This window comes from Chrysemys picta, chromosome 9 (assembly GCF_011386835.1).
Source record: "Chrysemys picta bellii isolate R12L10 chromosome 9, ASM1138683v2, whole genome shotgun sequence".
Taxonomy (NCBI): Eukaryota; Metazoa; Chordata; order Testudines; family Emydidae; genus Chrysemys; species Chrysemys picta.
Window position 1 is genome coordinate 47,842,067 of NC_088799.1, and position 21,452 is coordinate 47,863,518.

The 21,452-nt window shown below is 47.6% G+C and overlaps 1 protein-coding gene across 5 annotated transcripts in view; it reads left to right on the top strand.

Annotated features, from left to right (window-relative positions):
- NGEF (neuronal guanine nucleotide exchange factor) overlaps window positions 1–21,452 on the top strand; it is a 118,690-nt gene that overhangs the window by 36,425 nt on the left and 60,813 nt on the right. For 4 of the 5 annotated variants that reach the window (XM_065557005.1, XM_065557004.1, XM_024111467.3 and 1 more), the window contains one exon: window positions 499–619. The exons of the other annotated variant lie outside the window; for it this stretch is intronic. In XM_065557005.1, coding sequence (XP_065413077.1) covers window positions 499–619 — 121 coding nt within the window. The remainder of the gene's footprint in view (window positions 1–498; window positions 620–21,452) is intronic. 5 annotated transcript variants of the gene reach the window in all.

The window sequence follows — 21,452 nt, forward strand, 5'->3', positions numbered from 1 at the left end:
ACTCCGGCTCCTTTGAGGGAAAGAGGAGGAGCAATTAAAGGTAAAGCTGCTCGTCCTATTGAAAGTTTACGTCATTTATCTTTCAATAAACTGAACTCTTCAATTTTGTGCCTGGAAGGAGAGAGGCACTAAGGTCCTGGCATGGCAAAACAGATACCAGCACACCATAGAAGTGCACAGTTAACCCTATCTCCCTAAAATAGTGGAGATGAAAGTCACTGGCTGCTGGGGGCAAAGTTTTCAGTGGTTAGAAGCCCACTTACATGCACAAAAATGCATTTGTATGTCTACATTCATTTTCTCATTTGATTGCATACGCAATTGGGGTAAATGCACGCGTAATCATCTGCAGGCAAATGTATGCATATGGACCTCAAGCCTGCTCGTTTGAAAAGTTGAGTCTTAGGAATCAAAATGCAGCCCATTCTCCCACCTCCTTCAATGCAAACCATTGTTACCTGGAGTACATGTAAAGATTGTCCCTCTTTTCTGTCATAGCTTCACTCAAAAATGGAGACAGCAGAAGCAAACTTCTGAATGTGGATGTATTATCTTGCAAGGGACCCCCAGTATCAGTAAAATCTGAAGTGAAAGCCTTGGAAGAACAATGTATACAAAGGTAAGGAGGAAAGCAAGAGGGTGGTGAGGATTGCCTAAGCTGAACAACAGGGAAGCAATGTCAGAGCTACCAGGCAGAGAGAATACTGTTTCGGAAAGGGACTGGGCACAATTATATCCACCAATTCATCTCATCTCAACTTAAACCACAATGCTGTTTTCATCTTTAAAAATTATACCCATCTAGCACATAAAACTTTTATGCCAAAACTTTATCAGCATGAGTTTGGAGGCAAAGGGTGAAGGACAGGAGGGGTGGAAAGAGAGAAGAAGGGAGTGAGGAAGATGGAAAGGAAGAAGGGGAGAGCTCCTTTCAGGTGGCATTCATTTTGCTTTTGCGACGCTTAAAAAAAATAGCTTTCCACCTTCTTCAGTTTTCTTTTGAGGTACAACATGATATTATCAAGAGCTGGTAATAGAGTTTTGTACTAAGGTACACCTATTTGCCCTAAATCCTCACCTATGGAGGTAACATAAAGGTCTTGATCCTGCAAATCTTTCTTCAGTGCACTGCAGAGAGGTGAAGGTTGACAGACTCCATGATAGTGTGAGCAGACACTATGTGTGGGCACAAGTAAGGTTGAAGAATAGGTGCAAGTCCTCCACAGAGAGTGAAACCTCCACTCTGAGTCCACTTCCTTACGTGCGCGCGTGTGTAGACTTAAGTGGGATCCTTAGCATGCAGATGAGGAGCTTAGCTGTGCATACTCCTCTTTTGCCTCAGTTCTGCTGCTAGGCAGGAAGAAGGGGTGGTTGCAGTGCAGGACACTCAAATACGGGATCATGTCCCCTGCGCTCTCTGTCCTTTTACATTGTGTTTATATGCACGATACTGAGTCCAAACCTACATTGTCAAGAATCAAGCCCTGAGACTTAAATACCAGATGCATTACACTGGGTTTTGTGGTGCCACTTATGGGCAAATGAGTATCAATGAAAGATTCTTTCCAACAACTTTACCTAGGACAAGGACTCCAATAGAGAGTTTTAATGCCTAACAAATAAATCAGTCAAATCATATTTAAATAAAGTAAATTGTCCTGGCTGGCACTGCGTGTTCTTTGGTATTAAACTGAGCACTTGAAATCAGACAGCTGCAGTATGCTGGAGTGTTAAACCCATCTGCCTTCCTTTTCCTCTCCCACTGGCGTAATCCTGGCTGTCAGCCTCTGACGTCCTGACACTGCCAGTTATGCAACTATAAAGCATGCAAATTATGGTCCTAACTCTGGAGTCAAGAACAATGAGCTGCTTCCTGTGAACCAAATTTAATATGCTGGGGCTTGCAGAGCCTGACAGGTCAGTACAGGTTACAAGTCATGTGTCTACAGAAAGAAGGCAGTGTGATAGTGCTGAGGAAGGATCATATCTACTGCAATTGGGCAGAGAGATTTGGCATAGAGAATAAGACCTGAGTTTAAGCTCCTAAACTGAGCCCCTGTCCTTAGCTTCCCTTCCATAAAGACAGCTGTAATTTACAAGAGCACCACTGGAAATATTCACTTTGGAATAACCACAGGAATCTGGGGATATCACTTATCTCCAGACATCACTATTTTTACCATTTTACCTTGCAAAAGAGCTAGTTAAGAAGCCTAAAATGTTATGTACAGTCTAGGGAAGTGTAGAACATCTCACACCTAATATCTTACAGAAGAGAAAAAGTTGGTGTCTGTCAGCTAAGGTGTAGTATCTGAGAGAAGGAGGCTGTGGGCCTGGATAGCAGGGATGCTTCCCACTGGAGCAGTTACATAGCCCCATATGGTGCCTCGGGGGATGCTGCACCAGGTTGCTGGTGGCAGCTGCAGCAGCTGGGCTGCTTTCTTGTTACTTTGAGCAGTGACATCAACACTGGGCAGGCACAAGGATTTGGGTTTTTTTTTGTTTTTTTTTTAAACATGGATTAAAATAACCAAAGTCTGCAGATTTATCAAGGAATATGTGTGGAATTTACAACCATGGCAGCACACAGCAACACAACATTATTATTCAGGACAGGGCGTGAGGAGGAATCCTATAGCCAATTGAAATCACAGGGGGAATTTGCTACACGTACAGTAGGAATAACCTATTTATTTGATCTTGATTTGGGCAGGACCTTGGCCTTAACACCCTGTTCTGGGATTCTTAATAACCACAAGTAGCAAAGACCTTGGTATTATATCTCATTCAAAGCACAGCAAATTGTGCTACAAAAATGCTTAATAAAATTAATTAAAATAATAAGAGTGGTTTACTGACCACAAACACTGACAGTGTTGGTTTTCGGGGTACCCAGAACTGTGAGTTACCTTGTTACCTCCTACCTCCAGCATGAGGGAGTCTTGCTTGTGCTTAGCTGGGTATCAGTTCCCTAACATCACCAGTCTATTAGCCACTCAAACACTCCTCTGGGCTATGCCAGCCCTTTGCCTTGCAATTTAATAGGTGCACCCCAGTCCCTTTGAAGCATTCCCCTGTGATATACAGCCCCGACACTGGCTACTCACAGATATACCAGGCCTTCTGCCCCCAAAGGAACAGTATGCACACCAGCTTGTAAGATTCAAATCAGGATCAGCACTGAACTTAACTCCACAGCCCTGAGATATATTTATAGTGAAAACCAGAGTAAGTTTATTGTAAAAGATTCAAGTGATAGTGACTAAGAATATTGGAAACAAATGGTTACATACAAAACAAAACCATAACATGCTTCCTAAACACTAAACTAGCAGGTTAACCCTCTGTCTAAAGAAGCTTAACAAACCCAAAGTTCTCTGCAGCATTTTCAAGCAAGGTTGGCTGAGATTCTGTTTTCATGAATAAAATATGCTGTCCATTTATTCCGTAAGTGCAGGATGAGGGGGTGTGTTATTTCCCTCTTAGATATACCCCCAAAGTTTATTGTCTTTGTACACAACCAGAATACCTCCCTCCACCCTCTAGCTTGTTTTTTCCTGTTTGCTCCTTTCTTGTTGACTTTGTATGTAACTAGGCATCTATTTTGTTAGTTTACAATGCTTAATGTACATCCCGACACAGAGCTACACTTTCCTTCCCACCTATTTTTCATCTTTGCTGGTGATTCCTACCTTGATACAGACTTTAAAACATATTTTCAGTTCCTTACATAGTATCCATACATAGATTTCACAAGGATATTAAGGTCCAGTGTGGTATTGGCTTTCATTTAAGAGCCCACGTGACATTCTTTGGTGAATTTGAATGTACATATCAGAACCAAGATATTCCTATAACCCCTTTGCCAGTTGGCATTCAGGGGTTCTTGGGTCACACTGACTTTCGGAAACATTAAATTAAATAAATCCTATGATGTTTCAAGTTTCCTCAGATATTTTTAGTGTTACACTGGGGGTCTCTTCTATTCCTGTGTACTTAGCACACAGAGGAGGGAGACTACACAGAAACATGAGTTACCATTACTGAACTAGAAGAGGCTCACAAAACAAGAGCAGTCCTCACAGAAGGACCAAGGTTTGCCATCTGGCCTTCCCATTCAGATCATTAACCTCCTCAGCTACCCCATTCTACACCCTTCTCAAGCTCTCATCTACCTATAATTCTTCCTGAGTGCTTACTGGCTCCACCTAGTTCTCTCCAGCCTCCCCTCAGTACTCTCCTACCCACAGTCCCTGCCAAGCGCTCTTTGCTTCCTCTCAATCACTAGCCTTGCAAGATGTAGAACTTCAGCCCCTTTTGCTATAAGCGCCATGCTGCCCACTCTCAGGGCCGGCGCAACCCATTAGGTGACCTAGGCGGTCGCCTAGGGCGCTACAATTTGGGGGGCGGTGACCACGGCGGTATTTCGGCAGTGGGATCTTCCGCCGCCTCTGTGGGGGATGGCATTTCAGGGCGGGACCTTCCGCCGCCTAGGACGGCTGAAAAGCTGGCGGCGCTCCTGGACATAATAGAGCTCAGCTCCTTCTGATACCGCTTCCTGTTCTCTATGGTACCCACTGCCATGGTACCAGAGGGAGCTATACTAAACAAAAGCACCAGGTGCTTCTCTCCTCCCCATAGTTTGCTGTTGTGGACCCTAGCACAGCTCTTCAGCTGGAGATAGTTGTGGTGCTGATCAAACAACATTGCCTGATGCTACCTCCATCTGGGTTCCCGTTCACACAATCTTTTCAAATATCAGCCTCTACATGAGCATCCCATAAGTAGACCAGCAGATAGAGCAGTTATTTGAAGATGGGAGCCATCTAGTTTGCCTCTTTCCTTTATCATCAGCTAATAAGATGCTGACCAGATACTTAACAGAATTAATAGTAACAACAAGGGAGAAGGAACACAAAGCAAAATAGGGAAAGAATTGGTTAATGAATATTTAGATAATTTAGATGTATTCAAGTCAGCAGGGCCTAATGAAATTCATCATAGGGTTCTTAAGGAACTAGCTGAAGCAATATCGGAATAGTTAGCTATTATCTTTGAGAACTCCTGGAGGACAGGTGAGGTCCCAGAGGACTGGAGAAGGGTAAACATAGCATCTATTTTTAAAAGGGGGAACTAAGAGGATCCAGGGAATTATAGACTGGTCAGCCTAGCTTCAATATCTGGAAAGACACTGGACCAAATTAAACAATCAGTTCAAGAGCATCTAGAGGATAATAGGGTTATAAGGAATAGCCAGCATTGATTTGTCAAGAACAAACAAATCATGCCAGACCAACATAATTTCCTTCTTTGACAGTGTTACTGGCCTAGTGGATGGGGGGGAGCTGTAAACATGATCTCTCTTGATTTTAGTAAGTGTTTTGACAGTGTCCTACATGACAGTCTCATAAGCAAACTAGGGAAATGTGGTCTAGATGAAATTACTATAAGGTGGGTGCACAACTAGTTGAAAGACTGTACTCAAAGAGTAGTTATCAATGGTCTACTGTAAAACTGGGAAAATGTATTTGGTGGGGTCCCACAGAGGTCAGTCCTGGGTCTGTTACTATCCAATATTTTCATTAATGACTTGGATAATGGAGTGGAGAGAGTGCTTATAAAAATTTATAGATGACACCAAGCTGGGAAGAGTTGCAAGAACTTTGGAGGACAGGATTAGAATTCAAAATGACTGAAACTGCCCTCCCTCTTGGGGTTAGGGCGCCCTCTCATGGCAGCATCAGGGAGTTATGTCCATCAGTCATTCTACCTTGCGGCCACACAATCACCCAGATATGAGTTCAGGTCTCCAAAAAAGAGGAATTGACACCCCACCAGTCAGCTTGTTGCCCCAGCCTCCTGGCTAGGGTACACAGCAGACACTAGGGCTCCAGCCCTCCAGGTGCAGGCACAGCACTTCACCACTCTATGGCTCTCTGCCTCCTGGCTGGGGTGGACAGCAACAATTAGACAGTCAATGTCGCTGGCCTATCGGCCTAAATGTTAGCATGCTGCCAGCCCCGCGCATGCAGCTAGGGTTAGGAGGACCTGGGTCCACCCTGCTCCACAAGGCCTCAGCCCAGGACCCTAGCAGTGGCAGGTGATCACGCCACTGGGCTGGCGGGGAAAACATGTGGTTGCTGCCTTGCGTCCCAACAGCACAACTGGACCAAAATCTGGTTTTGCTGAGCTACTTCCTTCCTACTAGTTCCTGCTGTCACTGCTCCGTCACTGCTGGGATCTGGCTCTCAGTCTCAGTCAGGCAGGCCTTCCTCTGGTCTCTCCCCAGGGTCTTCTGTCTCCTGGGGCAGTTGGTTGCCTTTTCTCCACACTGCCAGTCACGGGATCTGTTGAGGGCTCAGCTCCCTGGGATGGCTTTCTGCCACCTTCCCTGGTCTGGCCTCAACTGAGCTGCAGGGCCCTATTCTTATACTTCCTGTCCCGCCCCCACACTTGGTTGGCAGCACTCACTAATACCCCACTCTGCCTCACTACACAGTCCTTAACAAGTTGGAAAATTGGGTCTGAAATCAACAAGGTAAAATTCAGTAAAAACAAATGGAAAGTACTACACTTAGGTGGAAAAATCAAATGCACAAATCCAAAATGGGCAATAACTGGCTAGGCGGGTAGTACTGCTGAAAAGGATCCAGGAGTTACAGTGGATCACAAATTGAGTAGGAGTCAAAAATGCAATGCAGTTGTGAAAAAGGCTAATATAATTCTGGGGTGTATTAACAGCAGTATTGTACGTGAGACATGGGAGGTAATTGTCCTGCTCCTATTTAGCACTGGTGAGGCCTCAGCTTGAGTACTGTCCAGTTCTGGGCACCACACTTTAAGAAAGATGTGGACAACCTGGAGAGAGTCCAGAGGAGAGCTACAAAAATTATAAAAGGTTTAGAAAACTTGACCTCTAAGGAAAGGATAAAAAATAACTGGGCATATATAGTCTTAAGAAAAAAAGACTGAGCAAGGACCTGATAAACTTCAAATATGTTAAGGGCTGTTATACAGAGGATGATGATCAATTGTTCTGCATGTCCGCTGAAGGTAGGATAAGAAGCAATAGGCTTAATCTGCAGCAAGGGAATTTTAAGTTAGATATTAGGAAAACCCTTCCAATTATAAGCACTAGAATAGGCTTCCAAGGGAGGTTGTGAAATCCCTGTCACTGGAGGTTTTTAAGAACACGTTAAACAAACACCTGTCAAGGATGATCTAGACTCTAGGCACACTTGGTTCTTCCTCAGCGCAGGAGGCTGAACTAGTTAACTCTCGTGGTCCCTTCCAGCCCAAGATATCAACAGAATCATAGAAATGTAATTTAATAGATTCTTGTAATGGCACAATGACACTACTACCTTCCATTTTCCCAGTGAGCTAGAATCTAGACATTTGATACACATTAGGTGCCACCAACTACAAGGGGAAAGTAACAAAATGTGAAATTTCACCTTGTCATACCTCACCACAAGGTTACCAATCTAACAAGATACTTAAACTAGGTTATTTCTTTGTTCATGCTGGATATGAAGCCTCCAATTTGGAGAGAGAAAGGTTAGCTGAGGTAATCAGTTATGTTTGTTAGATCTCAGCCAACACAATTGTCAAAGGCACTGCAGCAGCTAACAAGGATAGAGCCACCTCTGTCTGAAAGGTGGACTACTATCAGCTCATTTGTTTATGTGCACAGACACACACATGACAAAGAATATACATGATAATGTAGAATGGTACAAAGTGTTTTGGGACATGATTTTGGGTGGGCCTCATCACTCACATATGATGGCTCTGAGAGGCTGATACATGTCATCCCAAACACATGTTGATAAAAACATTTATAACTGCACCATCCTGATTTATGTATGTGTCCCATATTTTTACAGAAAAAATATACAATTTTTTAAAGACGTTTTACAATATATATTTATCATATCCCTCCATCTGTACAACCTCAGTGCCTAGCAAGTTTAACTGGACATACTTGCAGGGAATGGAAAATTAAAACTAATACATTTTAAATATCTAAAAGTAGCTTTTCTAGACATAAAAAGGCCATAACTTTAAAGTGTAATATTTCAGGATCTGACAGAGCTAGAAGCAAGTGGAAAGCTTCTTTTGAATAGAATAAAACTCCTGTTTGTAGCATGCTGCATGGTCACACAATATCAGACCTTAAACTTACAACTGGGGAAGGACTGAATATTGCCCATACTCAACCTTGGGCCTGTATAATTTTTGTAGAAGGTGCAGGAAGAAGGGAGGGAGGGAATTCCTTATTTGGGGGAAAAAGGAGGAATCATTTCTGAGGTATTTTTTTAAAATGGTGTCACTTTGAGCTTGATAAGTTTATGGAGGGAATGGTATGATGATGAGATTGCCTACAATGACATGATAGGGCATTAGATGGGGAAGGCTATGAATTACTACAGCAGTTACTACACAGTGGGGAAGGGATAGCTCAGTGGTTTGAGCATTGGCCTGCTAAACCTAGGGTTGTGAGTTCAATCCTTGAGGAGGAGCCACTTAGGGATCTGGGGCAAAATCAGTACTTGGTCCTGCTAGTGAAGGCTGGGGGCTGGACTCAATGACCTTGCAAGGTCCTTTCTTCCAGCTCTAGGAGATAGGGTATCTCCAGTTAAAAAAAAAAATTATTTCCCAGGGGTGTTTGGCTGTTGGGTTTTGCTGACATGGTCAGGGTTCAACTGATAACCACATTTGGAGTCAGGAAGGAATTTTCCCCCAGGTCAGATTGGCAGAGACCCTGGGGTTGGTTTTTTTTTTGGCCTTCTTCTGCAGCATGGGGCATGGGTCACTTGCTGGTTTAAACTAAAGTAAATGGTGGATTCTTAGTAACTTGAATTCTTTAAATCATGATTTGAGGACTTCAGTAACTCAGCCAGAGGTTATGGGTCTATTACAGGAGTGGGTGGGTGAGATTCTGTGGCCTGCAGTGTGCAGGAGGTCAGACTAGATGATTACAATGGTCCCTTCTGGCCTGAAAGTTTATGAGTCTATCTAGCTGCTCAGAAATGTGGGGTGCAACATGCTAGATCAATCCCTGGAGAAACTGGCTACTTGGCAGAGTTCAGGCGAGTCAAAGGAACATTATAAGCAATGTTCCCTCTAATTTTTTTATATCCATGTGCAAAATGAATTTTGTTATGTGCACCAATATGGAGGTGATGTGTGGTGGGGGTGGGGCCAAGGGGTTCGGAGTGTGGGAGGGAGCTCAGGGCTGGGGCAGAGGGTTGGAGTGCGGGGGGGTGGGGTGAGGGCTCCAGCTGGGGATGTGGGCTCTGGGGTGAGGCTGGGAATGAGGAGTTTGGGGTGCAGGCTGCCCTGGAGCTAGGGCCAGAGGACTCCCCCCAGCCCTTTCCCCACCAGCAGCAGCTCTGGAAGAGAGGTGCTTCTCCCCGCCAGCAGCAACTCTGGGGCCTGGGGAGAGGCCCGCAGTAGCCCTGCATGACCCCAACTTGCTTGCCTCCCCAGGCCCCCATGGCTGCGCACCTGCGCAGCCCTTTATAGCCTGCTGCGCGGCTTAGACGGAACTTAGATTATAAGTACAATTCATCACATGTCTACATGGCAGGTGTAAAACTTGTTTAGACAGTGAGTTTGTGGTAAGCTGGGGTGTAAATCTACCCTGCACTAGACTATCGCAGAGTAATTGTTCACATGGACTGTGCTGCCATGCACTAAGAGCTACCCAGCACACTTTAATCTACTCTTGTTTCAAAGCAGGGTAGATCAAAGTGCACTATGGATCTTTTAGTATGCACCAGCAGGCTCCACAGGGACACTTAGTGCCCAGCAGGCTAGTGCTGGGTAGATTTACGCACTAAGTGCTCATAGAAACAAACCCAGACTGACTAGACAAATAAACAGAATCATTTCACCTGCGACTGACATGCAGCCATCTCCAAGTGCACAACAACAATTTTTAAAGCACTTTAAAATCATAGGGACACAGGTCTGGAAAGGACCTTGTGGCTTATTGAGTCCATTCCTCTGCTATCACAGGCAATCCTGTCATATAATCGCATTCATAAATGTATCAAGCTCCATCTTAAAATTAGTTCAGTTTCTTGCCCCCACTACTCCTTCTGAGAGGCGCTCTCTTTCCCAGCGCGCCAGGGCTGGGAGGACTGTGGTTAGAAACTTTCCTCTGATTTTCAGTCTCAGTTTATTCATGGCTAGTTTATAACCACTTGTTCTTGTGAAACCATTGTCCTTTATCTTAAATAGTTATTGGCCCTCTCTGGTGTTTACCCCCTTATGTATTTACGGAGATCAGTCTTTACCCTTCCCCTCTCATCTTTTGTTTTGCTAGGCTAAACAAGTTAAGTTCTTTTAGTCTCCTCTCATAGGCTCTCCATTAGAGCTGAGTAAATAACTGATTTTTTGGTTCAGGGTCCGAAACAGAAGCTTCAGTGCCAATAGCAGTAAATTCAGATTTTAACATGTCACATTTCCTGCACCTAGTTGGAGATACTCAAGGAGCATGTGCATTCCTTCCCTAATGACACTATGTTCTAATTCCTATTTTAACAAAAAAACATTTATTTAAAATGAATAAAACCCATTAAAAAAAATAAAAGACTGCCAGTGAAGCCTGAAGCATATTTAAGCAAACGGGAAACAAAAATAAATTAGTAACAAAGTTGACAAAAAAGTCAGCTCCAAAAGAATTTAGGAAAAAACATTCAAACCATCTTCCTCCACATGAAGCCTTAGTAAAGAAGTGAGCCATGCATCAGACCCTGAAGATTAACATACATAAGTGTTGCAGGGTTGATACTCCCCATCGTAGGTAGGGTTGCCAGGTGTCCAGTTTTCAACTAGAATACCCGGTCGAAAAGGGACCCTGGTGGCTCCTTGAGCAGTGGGTAGGAGAGGCTGGGCTGCTCCAAACAGCCAGGCGTGGCCCCGTCCACCCTCCCGCTCCAGGGGCTGGGACCACACTACCTGCCTTCCCGGGGCTGCGGTGGCACCGCATGTTCTCCTTCCTGGCACGCCTGAGCTGGGGAGGCTGCAGCTGCACCACGCGCTCTCCCTCCCAGTGCTCCGTGACTGGGGGGGCTGTGGGCACTAGGCAGCCTAGGGCGAGGGCCAGCAGCCACGGTGGAGTGTCTCTGGGTTTGGGGGGGTGCGGAAGGAGTGGTGCCTCAAATGAAAGGGGTGAGGCTCCGGGCTAGCCTCCCCCACCCAGCAGTTCACACGCCCCCCTGGCAGGCTCCCTACCTGGCTCCACACGGCTCCCGGAAGCAGCGACATGTTCCTTAGCTTCGAGGCGGAGGCATGGCCAGGGGGGCTCCGTGCGCTGTCCCTGCAGCTCCCATTGGCCGGGAACCGTGGCCAATTGGAGCTGCGGGGGTGGTGCCTGCGGGCAGAGGCAGCACGCAGAGCCGCCTGGCTGCACCTCTGCCTCGGAGCCAAGGAACATGTCATCACTTCCAGGGAGGTGCCCAAGGTGAGCACCACCTGGAGCCCACTCTCTGCTCCCCCTCCTGCATCCTAACCCCCTGCCCCAGCCCTGAGACCCCTCCCAGAGCCTGCACCCCACACCTCTTCCCACACCCCACACCCCTGCCCTGAGCTTCCTCCCACACACAAATTCCCTCCCAGAGTCTGCACCCAGCACCCCCTCCCACACTCCAAGCCCCTGCTCCAGCCCCGAGCCCCCTCCTGCACCCCAAACCCCTCATCCCCAGCCCCACCCCAGAGCCCACACCCCCAGCTGGAGCCCTCACCATCCCCACATCCCAATCCCCTGGATCCCCCAACCGTGTCCTGAACCCCTCATTTCTGGCCCCATCCCAGAACCCGCAGCCCCAGACCAGAGCCGGTATCCCTACCACACCCCAACCCTCTGTCCCAGCCTAGAGCCCCTTCCCACACCAGGAACCCCTAATTTCTGGCCCAATTCTGGAGCCCACACCCCCAGCCGGAGCACTCACTTCCTCCCGCACCCCAACTGCCTACCCCAGCCCAGTGAAAATGAGTGAATGAGGGTGTGTGAGGGAGGATGGAGTGAGCAGGAGGAGAGGGGCCTTGGGGCAGGTGCAGGGCAAGAGTGTTCAGTTTTGTGTGATTAGAAAGTTAGCAACCCATTGCACAAAACCGAGCACTCCTGCCCTGCCCCTTCTCCGAGGCCCGCCATCCACTCACTCCCTCTCCCCTCCCTTTGTCGCTCACTCTTCCCCACCCTCATTTCCCAGCCAATGGGAGCTGTGGAGCCGGCGCTCGGGACAGGGGCAGCATGCAGAGCCCCCCAGCCAACCCTCCACCTAGGAACCAAGGGACATGTCATTGCTTCCGGGTGCTGCGTGGAGCCAGGTAGGAGCCTGCCAGCCCCGCTAGCTGGTCTTTTAACAGCCCGGTCAGTGGTGCTGACCGGAGCTGCCAAAGCCCTTTTCAACTGGGCTTTCTGGTCAAAAAACAGACTCCTGGCAACCCTACATAGCGGCCAGAGTCCATGAGGCTGCCCTTTTCCTTAGGGTGGCAAGGCTTAGCAGCCAGTGTCCTTGGTCTCAGGCAGTAGCACCCAATGTTCACAGTCTCAGGCAATGGTGCCTAGTATCTTGGGCAGTTGCCACACCCAGCTAGGGTGACCAGACAGCAAATGTGAAAAATCGGGACAAGGGTTGGGGAGTAATAGGAGCCTATATAAGAAAAAGACCCAAAAATCGGGACTCTCCCTATAAAATTGGGACATCTGGTCACCCTACACCCAGCAGCAGGCGCGGCAGCGGGTAGGAAGACCCGGGTCCACCCTATTCCATTGAGTCCCACCTCCTGGGCCCTATGGAATCAGTAGTCCTGGTCATAGGTGCTTGAACTAGGGGTGCTGGGGAAGCTCCCATACTCCTTGGCTTGAAGTGATTTCAATAATATATGGGCTTTAGAATTTGGTTCACTGGCTCTCAGCATCCCCACTATACAAATTGTTTCGGCACCCAAGTTCTGGTTTCAGGTTCAGGTTCCAACCTACACAAACGTGTTCCCTGGGCCACTTCCTGTGATTCCAGTTCCGGCAGCTCTGCTGGGGGCAGCAGCCATCTTTCTCCCTCTGTCTCCGTGGTTAACTGCGGGTCCTCAGTGGACTCGGCATCTTTAGCCTCCACGGTCTGGAACTCAAGTGGCTTCCTGGCTGGAGCCTGGAGCATGTGTCCGCTTTCTTCCTCAGTCAGCCCAGACTGAGGGTATGTCTACACTACGAAATTAGTTCGAATTTATAGAAGCCGGTTTTATAGATATCGGTTTTATACAGTCGATTGTGTGTGTCCCCACATAAAATGCTCTAAGTGCATGAAGCCGGCGGACCACGTCGACAGTACCGAGGCTAGCGTCGACTTCCGGAGCATTGCACTGTGGGTAGCTATCCCACAGTTCCCGCAGTCTCCGCCGCCCATTGGAATTCTGGGTTGAGATCCCAATGCCTGATGATGCAAAACAGTGTCGCAGGGGGTTCTGGGTACATGCCGTCAGGCCCCTCCCCCTCCGTCAGAGCAACGGCAGACAATCGATTCGCGCCTTTTTACCTGGGTTACCTGTGCAGACAACATACCACGGCAAGCATGGAGCCCGCTCAGCTCAGCTCAGCGTCACCATATGTCATCTGGGTGCCGGCAGACGTGGTACTGCACTGCTACACAGCAGCAGCTAATTGCCTTTTGGCAGTAGACAGTGCAGTATGACTGGTAGCCTTCATCGGCTATCTGGATGCTGGCAGACGTGGGGCTGCATTGCTACACAGCAGCAGCCCCTTGCCTTTTGGCAGTAGATGTTGTACTAAGATTGATATCCGTCATCGTCGTATTCCAGTTCAATCAGAGGCACCTGGGCAGACATGCTTTGTCTCCTGTAGACTCGGTCCTGCCGGCAGTCCTATTGAACGGTCTTGACGATGATGGCTAGCAATTGTAGTACAGTATCTTCTGCCAAGCACCCAGAACATGCCAAGGGCTATCAGGCATGCTGCACCGTCTGCTGCCAGCTTAAGATGTAAAAAATAGATGTATTCATTTGCTTCCCCCTCTCTCCGTGAAATCAACGGCCTGCTAAACCCAGGGTTTTGAGTTCAATCTTTGGGGGGGCCATTCTGTGTGACAGTTGTTTGTGTTTCTCCCTGATGCACAGCCACCTTTGTTGATTTTAATTCCCTGTACCTGTACGCCATGTCGTCAGTCGCCCCTCCCTCCCTCTGTCAGTTTCGCGCCTTTTTTCAGACCAGACGCCATAGCACTGGGATCATGGAGCCCGCTCAGATCACTGAGGCAATTATGAGCACTATGAACACCACGCGCATTGTCCTGGAGTATATGCAGAGCCAGGACATGCCAAAGCAAAACCAGGACCAGCCGATGACGCAATTGCAGCGCGGCGACGAGAGTGATGAGAAAATTGACATGGATACAGCCCTCACAAAAGGTACGGGCTCCAGCAATGTGCAAATCATGGTGTTACTGGGGCAGGTTCATGCCGTGGAACGCCGATTCTGGGCCCGGGAAACAAGCACAGACTGGTGGGACCGCATTGTGTTGCAGGTCTGGGACGATTCCCAGTGGCTGCGAAACTTTCGCATGCATAAGGGCACTTTCATGGAACTTTGTGACTTGCTTTCCCCTGCCCTGAAGCGCCAGAATACCAGGATGAGAGCAGCCCTCACAGTTGAGAAGCGAGTGGCGATAGCCCTGTGGAAGCTTACAACGCCAGACAGATACCGGTCAGTAGGGAATCAATTTGGAGTGGGCAAATCTACTGTGGGGGCTGCTGTGATCCAAGTTGCCAGGGCAATCAAAGACCTGCTGATATCAAGGGTAGTGACTTTGGGAAACGTGCAGGCCATAGTGGATGGCTTTGCTGCAATGGGATTCCCAAACTGTGGTGGGGCGATAGACGGAACCCATATCCCTATCTTGGCACCGGAGCACCAAGCCACCGAGTACATAAACCGCAAGGGGTACTTTTCAATGCTGCTGCAAGCCCTGGTGGATCACAAGGGACATTTCACCAACATCAATGTGGGATGGCCGGGAAAGGTACATGATGCTCGCGTCTTCAGGCACTCTGGTCTGTTTCGAAAGCTGGAGGAAGGGACTTTCTTCCCGGACCAGAAAATAACCATTGGGGATGTTGAAATGTCTATCGTGATCCTTGGGGACCCAGCCTACCTCTTAATGCCATGGCTCATGAAGCCGTACACAGGCAGCCTGGACAGGAGTCAGGACCTGTTCAACTACAGGCTGAGCAAGTGCCGAATGGTGGTGGAATGTGCATTGGGACGTTTAAAAGCGCGCTGGCGCAGCTTACTGACTCGCTCAGACCTCAGCGAAAAGAATATCCCCATTGTTATTGCTGCTTGCTGTGCGCTCCACAATATCTGTGAGAGTAAGGGGGAGACATTTATGGCGGGGTGGGAGGTTGAGGCAAATCACCTGGCCGCTGATTACGCGCACCCAGACACCAGGGCGGTTAGAAGAGTACAGCAGGGCGTGGTGCGCATCAGAGAAGCTTTGAAAACAAGTTTTGTGACTGGCCAGGCTACGGTGTGAAACTTCTGTTTGTTTCTCCTTGATGAACCCTCCGCCCCCCCACCCAGTTCACTCTACTTCCCTGTAAACCAACCACCCCACCCTCCCCTCCCCCCTTCAAGCACCGCTTGCAAAGGCAATAAAGTCATTATTACTTCACATTCATGCATTCTTTATTAATTCATCACACAACTAGGGGGATAATTGCCAAGGTAGCCCGAGAGGGGTGGGGGAGGAGGGAAGGAAAAGGACACACTGCAGTTTAAAACTTTAAAACTTTAACACTTATTGAAGGCCAGCCTTCTGATGCTCGGGCAATCATCTAGGGTGGAGTGACTGGGTGGCCGGAGGCCCCCCCCCCACCGTGTTCTTGGGCGTCTGGGTGAGGAGGCAATGGGACTTGGGGAGGAGGGCTGTTGGTTACACAGGGGCTGTAGCGGTGGTCTCTGCTCCTGCTGCCTTTCCTGCAGCTCAACCATATGCTGGAGCATATCAGTTTGATGCTCCAGCAGCCGGAGCATCGACTCTTGCCTTCTGTCTGCAAGCTGACGCCATCTATCATCTTCAGCCCACCACTTGCTCTGCTCCTCCCGCGATTCAGCCCGCCACCTCTCCTCTCGTTCATATTGTGCTTTTCTGTAGTCTGACATTGACTGCCTCCACGCATTCTGCTGTGCTCTTTCAGTGTGGGAGGACATCTGGAGCTCCGTGAACATATCATCCCAAGTCCGCCGTTTTCTCCTTCTAATCTTTGCTAGCCTCTGCGAAGGAGAAACATTTGCAGCTGGTGGAGGACAAGGGAGAGGTGGTTAAAAAAGACACATTTTAGAGAACAATGGGTACACTCTTTCACATTAAATTTTGCTGTTCAGATTACACAGCACATGTGCTTTCGTTACAAGGTCGCATTTTTCCTCTTATATTGAGGGCCTGCCGGTTTGGTGTGAGAGATCACTCACACGGTGCCAGGCAACAGAATTCGGCTTGCAGGAAGCCATGGTAAGCCACAGTCTTTTGGCTTTTTTAACCCTCATAACATGTGGGAATGGTTTCAAACAGTAGCGCCCTCATTTCCCATACCAAGGACCCGTTGGGTTGGCCATTTAAAATGGGTTTGCAATGTAAAAGGAGGGGCTGGGGTTTCCGGGTTAACATGCAGCACAAACCCAACTACCCCTCCCCACACACACACCCCCAATTCTCTGGGATGATCCCTTCACCCCTCCCCCCCCACCGCGTGGCTAACAGCGGGGAACATTTCTGTTCAGCCGAGCAGGAACGGGCACCTCTGAATGCCCCCTTAATAAAATCACCCCATTTCAACCAAGTGACCGTGAATTATATCACTCTCCTGAGGATAACAAAGAGAGATAAGGAATGGATGTTGTCTGTATGCCAGCAAACACCGGGACCATACGCTGCCATGCTTTGTTATGCAACGATTCCAGACTACGTGCTACTGGCCTGGCGTGGTAAAGTGTCCTACCATGGCGGACGGGATAAGGCAGCCCTCCCCAGAAACCTTTTACAAAGGCTTTGGGAGTACATGAAGGAGAGCTTTCTAGAGATGTCCCTGGAGGATTTCCGCTCCATCCCCATACACGTTAACAGACTTTTCCAGTAGCTGTACTGGCCACGGTTGCCAGGGCAAATTAATCATTAATCATTAAACACGCTTGCTTTTAAACCATGTGTGATATTTACAAAGGTACACTCACCAGACGTCCCTTGTGTGTCCTCAGGGTCTGGGAGCACGCCTTGGGTGAGTTCGGGGGTTACTGGTTCCAGGTCCAGGGTGATAAACATATCCTGGCTGTTGGGGAAACCGGTTTCTCTGCTTCCTTGCTGTGAGCTATCTTAATTGTCTTCATCATCATCTTCCGCGTACCCCGAACCCGCTTCTCTGTTGCGTGTTTCTTCATTGACGGAGTCAAAGCACACGGTTGGGGTAGTGGTGGCTGCATCCCCTAGAATGGCATGCAGCTCTGCGTAGAAGCGGCATGTTTGCGGCTCTGCCCCAGACCTTCCGTTTGCCTCTCTGGCTTTGTGGTAGGCTTGCCTTAGCTCCTTAATTTTCACGCGGCACTGCTGTGCATCCCTGTTATGGCCTCTGTCCTTCATGGCCTTTGAGACCTTTTCTAATATTTTGCCATTTCGTTTACTGCTATGGAGTTCAGCTAGCACTGATCCATCTCCCCATATGGCGAGCAGATCCTGTACCTCCCGTTCTGTCCATGCTGGAGCTCTTTTGCGATCCTGGGACTCCATCATGGTTACCTGTACTGATGAGCTCTGCGTGGTCACCTGTGCTCTCCACGCTGGGCAAACAGGAAATGAAATTCAAAAGTTTGCGGGGCTTTTCCTGTCTACCTGGTCAGTGCATCTGAGTTGAGAGTGCTGTCCAGAGCGGTCACAATGAAGCACTGTGGGATAGCTCCCGGAGGCCAATAACATCGAATTCCGTCCACGCTACCCCAAATCCAACACGCAAAGGCCAATTTTAGCGCTAATCCCCTCGTCGGAGGTGGAGTAAAGAAACCTCTTTAAAGGGCCCTTTAAGTCGAAAGAAAGGGCTTCGTCGTGTGGACGTGTCCAGGCTTAATTCGATTTAACCCTGCTAAAGTCGACCTAAACTCGTAGTGTAGACCAGGGCTGAGCTGAGCTGCTTCTTTTTATATCCTGGTTTCAGCTGGAGCATGCCCAGCAAGGGTGAGAGGGTGTGAACCCCTGAGCACCCAGTGAATGGTCAACCCTTGCTGGGCTAGTGTGCGATTGATACACCCCATCACAGTAAGCTTTGTTGGATCAACAGAGAAAATTAGGTTCAGAAATGAGGGCTCACAACAGAAAATGCCCTGTGTTACCATGCCCCCCCTGTACCCAGTATCCACATCTGAGGGCTGCTGCTGGCAAAAGTATTCCTGCTAATCTCTATTTTTAGGATAGCATGTAAGGAGGGAGGACTATCACAAAGATAACTGCAACCCAGATCACAAAGCAGTTATCAAACTGATGACTCTCCCAAGATTATTGAAAATGATAGTATATTTGCATTTGGCAAGAGCAAAGAAAGTAGAACCCATTTCAGTAAATAAAGAGAAAACTAGATTGTGAGAGCAAGACATTTTGGCGGGATAATGTGTAGTTATGGTTATTCAGAGCAATGGGAATGTCAGTGTTGCATATGGTTACAGTCCAAAATCTCCCTAGAGAAAACTTTTGTGGAATGTTTTCTTAGCTTCCAGGCCCCTATTCCATTTTTTTCCTGAGTGCCTTGAGTAGAGCAGGATGCCTGGAGTGGATCTGAGAGGGAGGTCCTTGTTCCTGTAGTCTTCTGGTCTCTGATTTGATTATTTCACTAGCTACAGACAATGAACAGAGAGCCTATGATGCCCATTACTATAGTATCTGACTGCTCACAAATATTAATTAATTTATTGTCACGACACCCCTGTGAGATGAGAGGATATTATTATCCCAATGTCACAGGTGGGAAACAGACACAGAGAAATTCAAGTCAAAGTATCCACTTCTTTTGGATTCCCAATTTGGGTGCCTAGCACCTGATTTAACAGAGTAGTTAGAACTTTATATGTTCAAAGCACAGCTCCCATTGACTTCAGTTGTGGCTATGAGTGCGCAGCACTTCTGTAAATCAGGCCCCAGGGCATGCAGTCAGTCACCCAGAAAATGAGGAAGATGCAATCAGTGAAAAGTTTGGTTTAAGTGACTTACCCAGCATCAGATAGGAACTGTGGAACAGGCAAGTACAGAAACCAGTTATCCAGGGCAGAATTCAATGGAAGTAACCTTGACATCAACCCTTCTCTTCCTGTAATCCCCTGCTATATTCACTACACACCTTCCAACTTCAGCAACAAATGAAGCAGGGGCCTTACAGACAAGTCTCCTTTATTACTCAACCCTGCCTCATCCCCAGGGCAGGTCCAAGTGGTATGGAAAAATTAGCATGTGACCATGTTATTTAAATACTATCTGAATGCATATGCACAAAGGAGCCAAATTAAGGTTGCACAGACAACCTTAATTCTGGCATTTCCTAACTGTTGACTGTTTGACTTTTGCATCCTTAATAATGTTCTTATTGTTTGCAGGTAATTTCCTAGGTTTTAAAAAAAGCAAACTGAAAAGCCAGAAATTGTATGACTAGGTTATGTACACACACTATTTTCAAGTTTGGCAGCTGAGCTGACATTTTTTGTGTTTTGGAATGACCCAAAACAATTTTTTTTCAAAATTTTCATCAAATAAAAAAAGTTGGAAAAAGTTTGTTTGGGGTCAAATGAAACGTTTCATTTCAAAGGTTTTTTTTTTTAATCTTTTTTTAAAAAATGTAATAACATTGAAGTAAAATTCAAAACAAAATGTCATTTCAAATAAAAAAGTTGAAATGTTTAAACTTTTTTGGAAATTTTTCCCACTGACAAACAATTTGGCAAATTTGACACAAATTTGCAAAACATTGTCATTAACCCAAATCTGAATTTTTTTGGCAACAAAAGTTTCATCCCAAAATTTTTTTTCTAGGTCTATATTATTGCATCACAGGGAAACCTCCTCCCCCCACCTGGCTCTTTTTCTTACTCCCATTCACTTCACCTAGCCAGTCTCTACCTTTCAGGCTTCTCATCCCAGTCTCTCTGATCATCAATTCATAGTCTGACCTCTTGGGATTCCCCATCCCAGTCTCTGCCCCCCAATTCCCACTCTCCTTGCCAGGCCACTCCCAACCCCTTCCCACCATAACCCTGTAGCTGTTTCTCCCAGTTTCCTTGCTTAGCCAGTTCCAGTCCCGCACGCTGGCTCTTCAAGGTGGAAAAGAGAGAGATTGGATGGTTTCCAATCACATCCCACACCTACTCACGTTCGGAGTCTCTCTCCCCAGGCTCCTCATCCAATCTGTGTCCTCTATTATCCCCTGCTCCTGGTCCCAGTCTCTTTGCCCAGCCAATCCCAATTCTCCCCCTGGACACTGGCTCCTCGTCATTTCTATCTCTCCCCATCTCACCTCCTTCCCTCCACCTCACTGGTTCTCAGTCTCAGTCTCCCACCCAGCTTCTCATCCAATCTCAATCTGCCCCCACCTGCTAGCTCCCAGTCCCTGTGTCCATCGAGTCCCGGTCTCTGCCCCAGTTCCCACTCCCAGTCTGTTTCCCTCCCCCACCATCTGACCAACATCCAAGATCCCTGTCTATACCCCCCTCTAAACTCTTGTCCCAATCTACTCTCCCTGCCAGTCCAGCTCTTGTCCCCTCTGCATCCTAATCAGGCAGCTCCCTCCTCCACATTCCCTGGGTATAGCAGGGATGTCATTGACAACAAAAAGTTTCAGAGTAGCAGCCGTGTTAGTCTGTATCCGCAAAAAGAAGAACAGGAGGACTTGTGGCACCTTAGAGACTTAAAGGACAGGACAATCTCCTTATTCTCAGTCAGATGCCTATAAGCAGCACAACCCACAGCTCCAGACAGCTGCAATTACAGGGGAAATCCTGCTCTGCCCTGGGCTGGAACATGCTCACCGTGGACCACATTATCAGGGAGTTTAGCTGCCAGGATCGAACAAGTTTCTACTGAGCATGTACAAAATGGATTTTTCAAAGGGTTATAAATTGGCCAAAGTTGGGTAGATTTTCATGGGGTCAGCAAAAGGCACACCCCTGACACAAAGGCACATCTCCCTGCCGAATTTCAAATCCCTGCTCAAAAGCATGAGGGCACAAGAATTTTTCAAAGAAAAGGTGACCAGAATTTAACATGGGCAAAACAATTCCTTTTCCCCCAGCCTCATTCTAAGAAATGGCTGAAACATTTTGGCTGAAATTTGCCACAAAAATTCAGCCCAAGGTAGACACCCAGAATGGAAAATTTCAGCCCAAATGGTTAAAGTTTGGA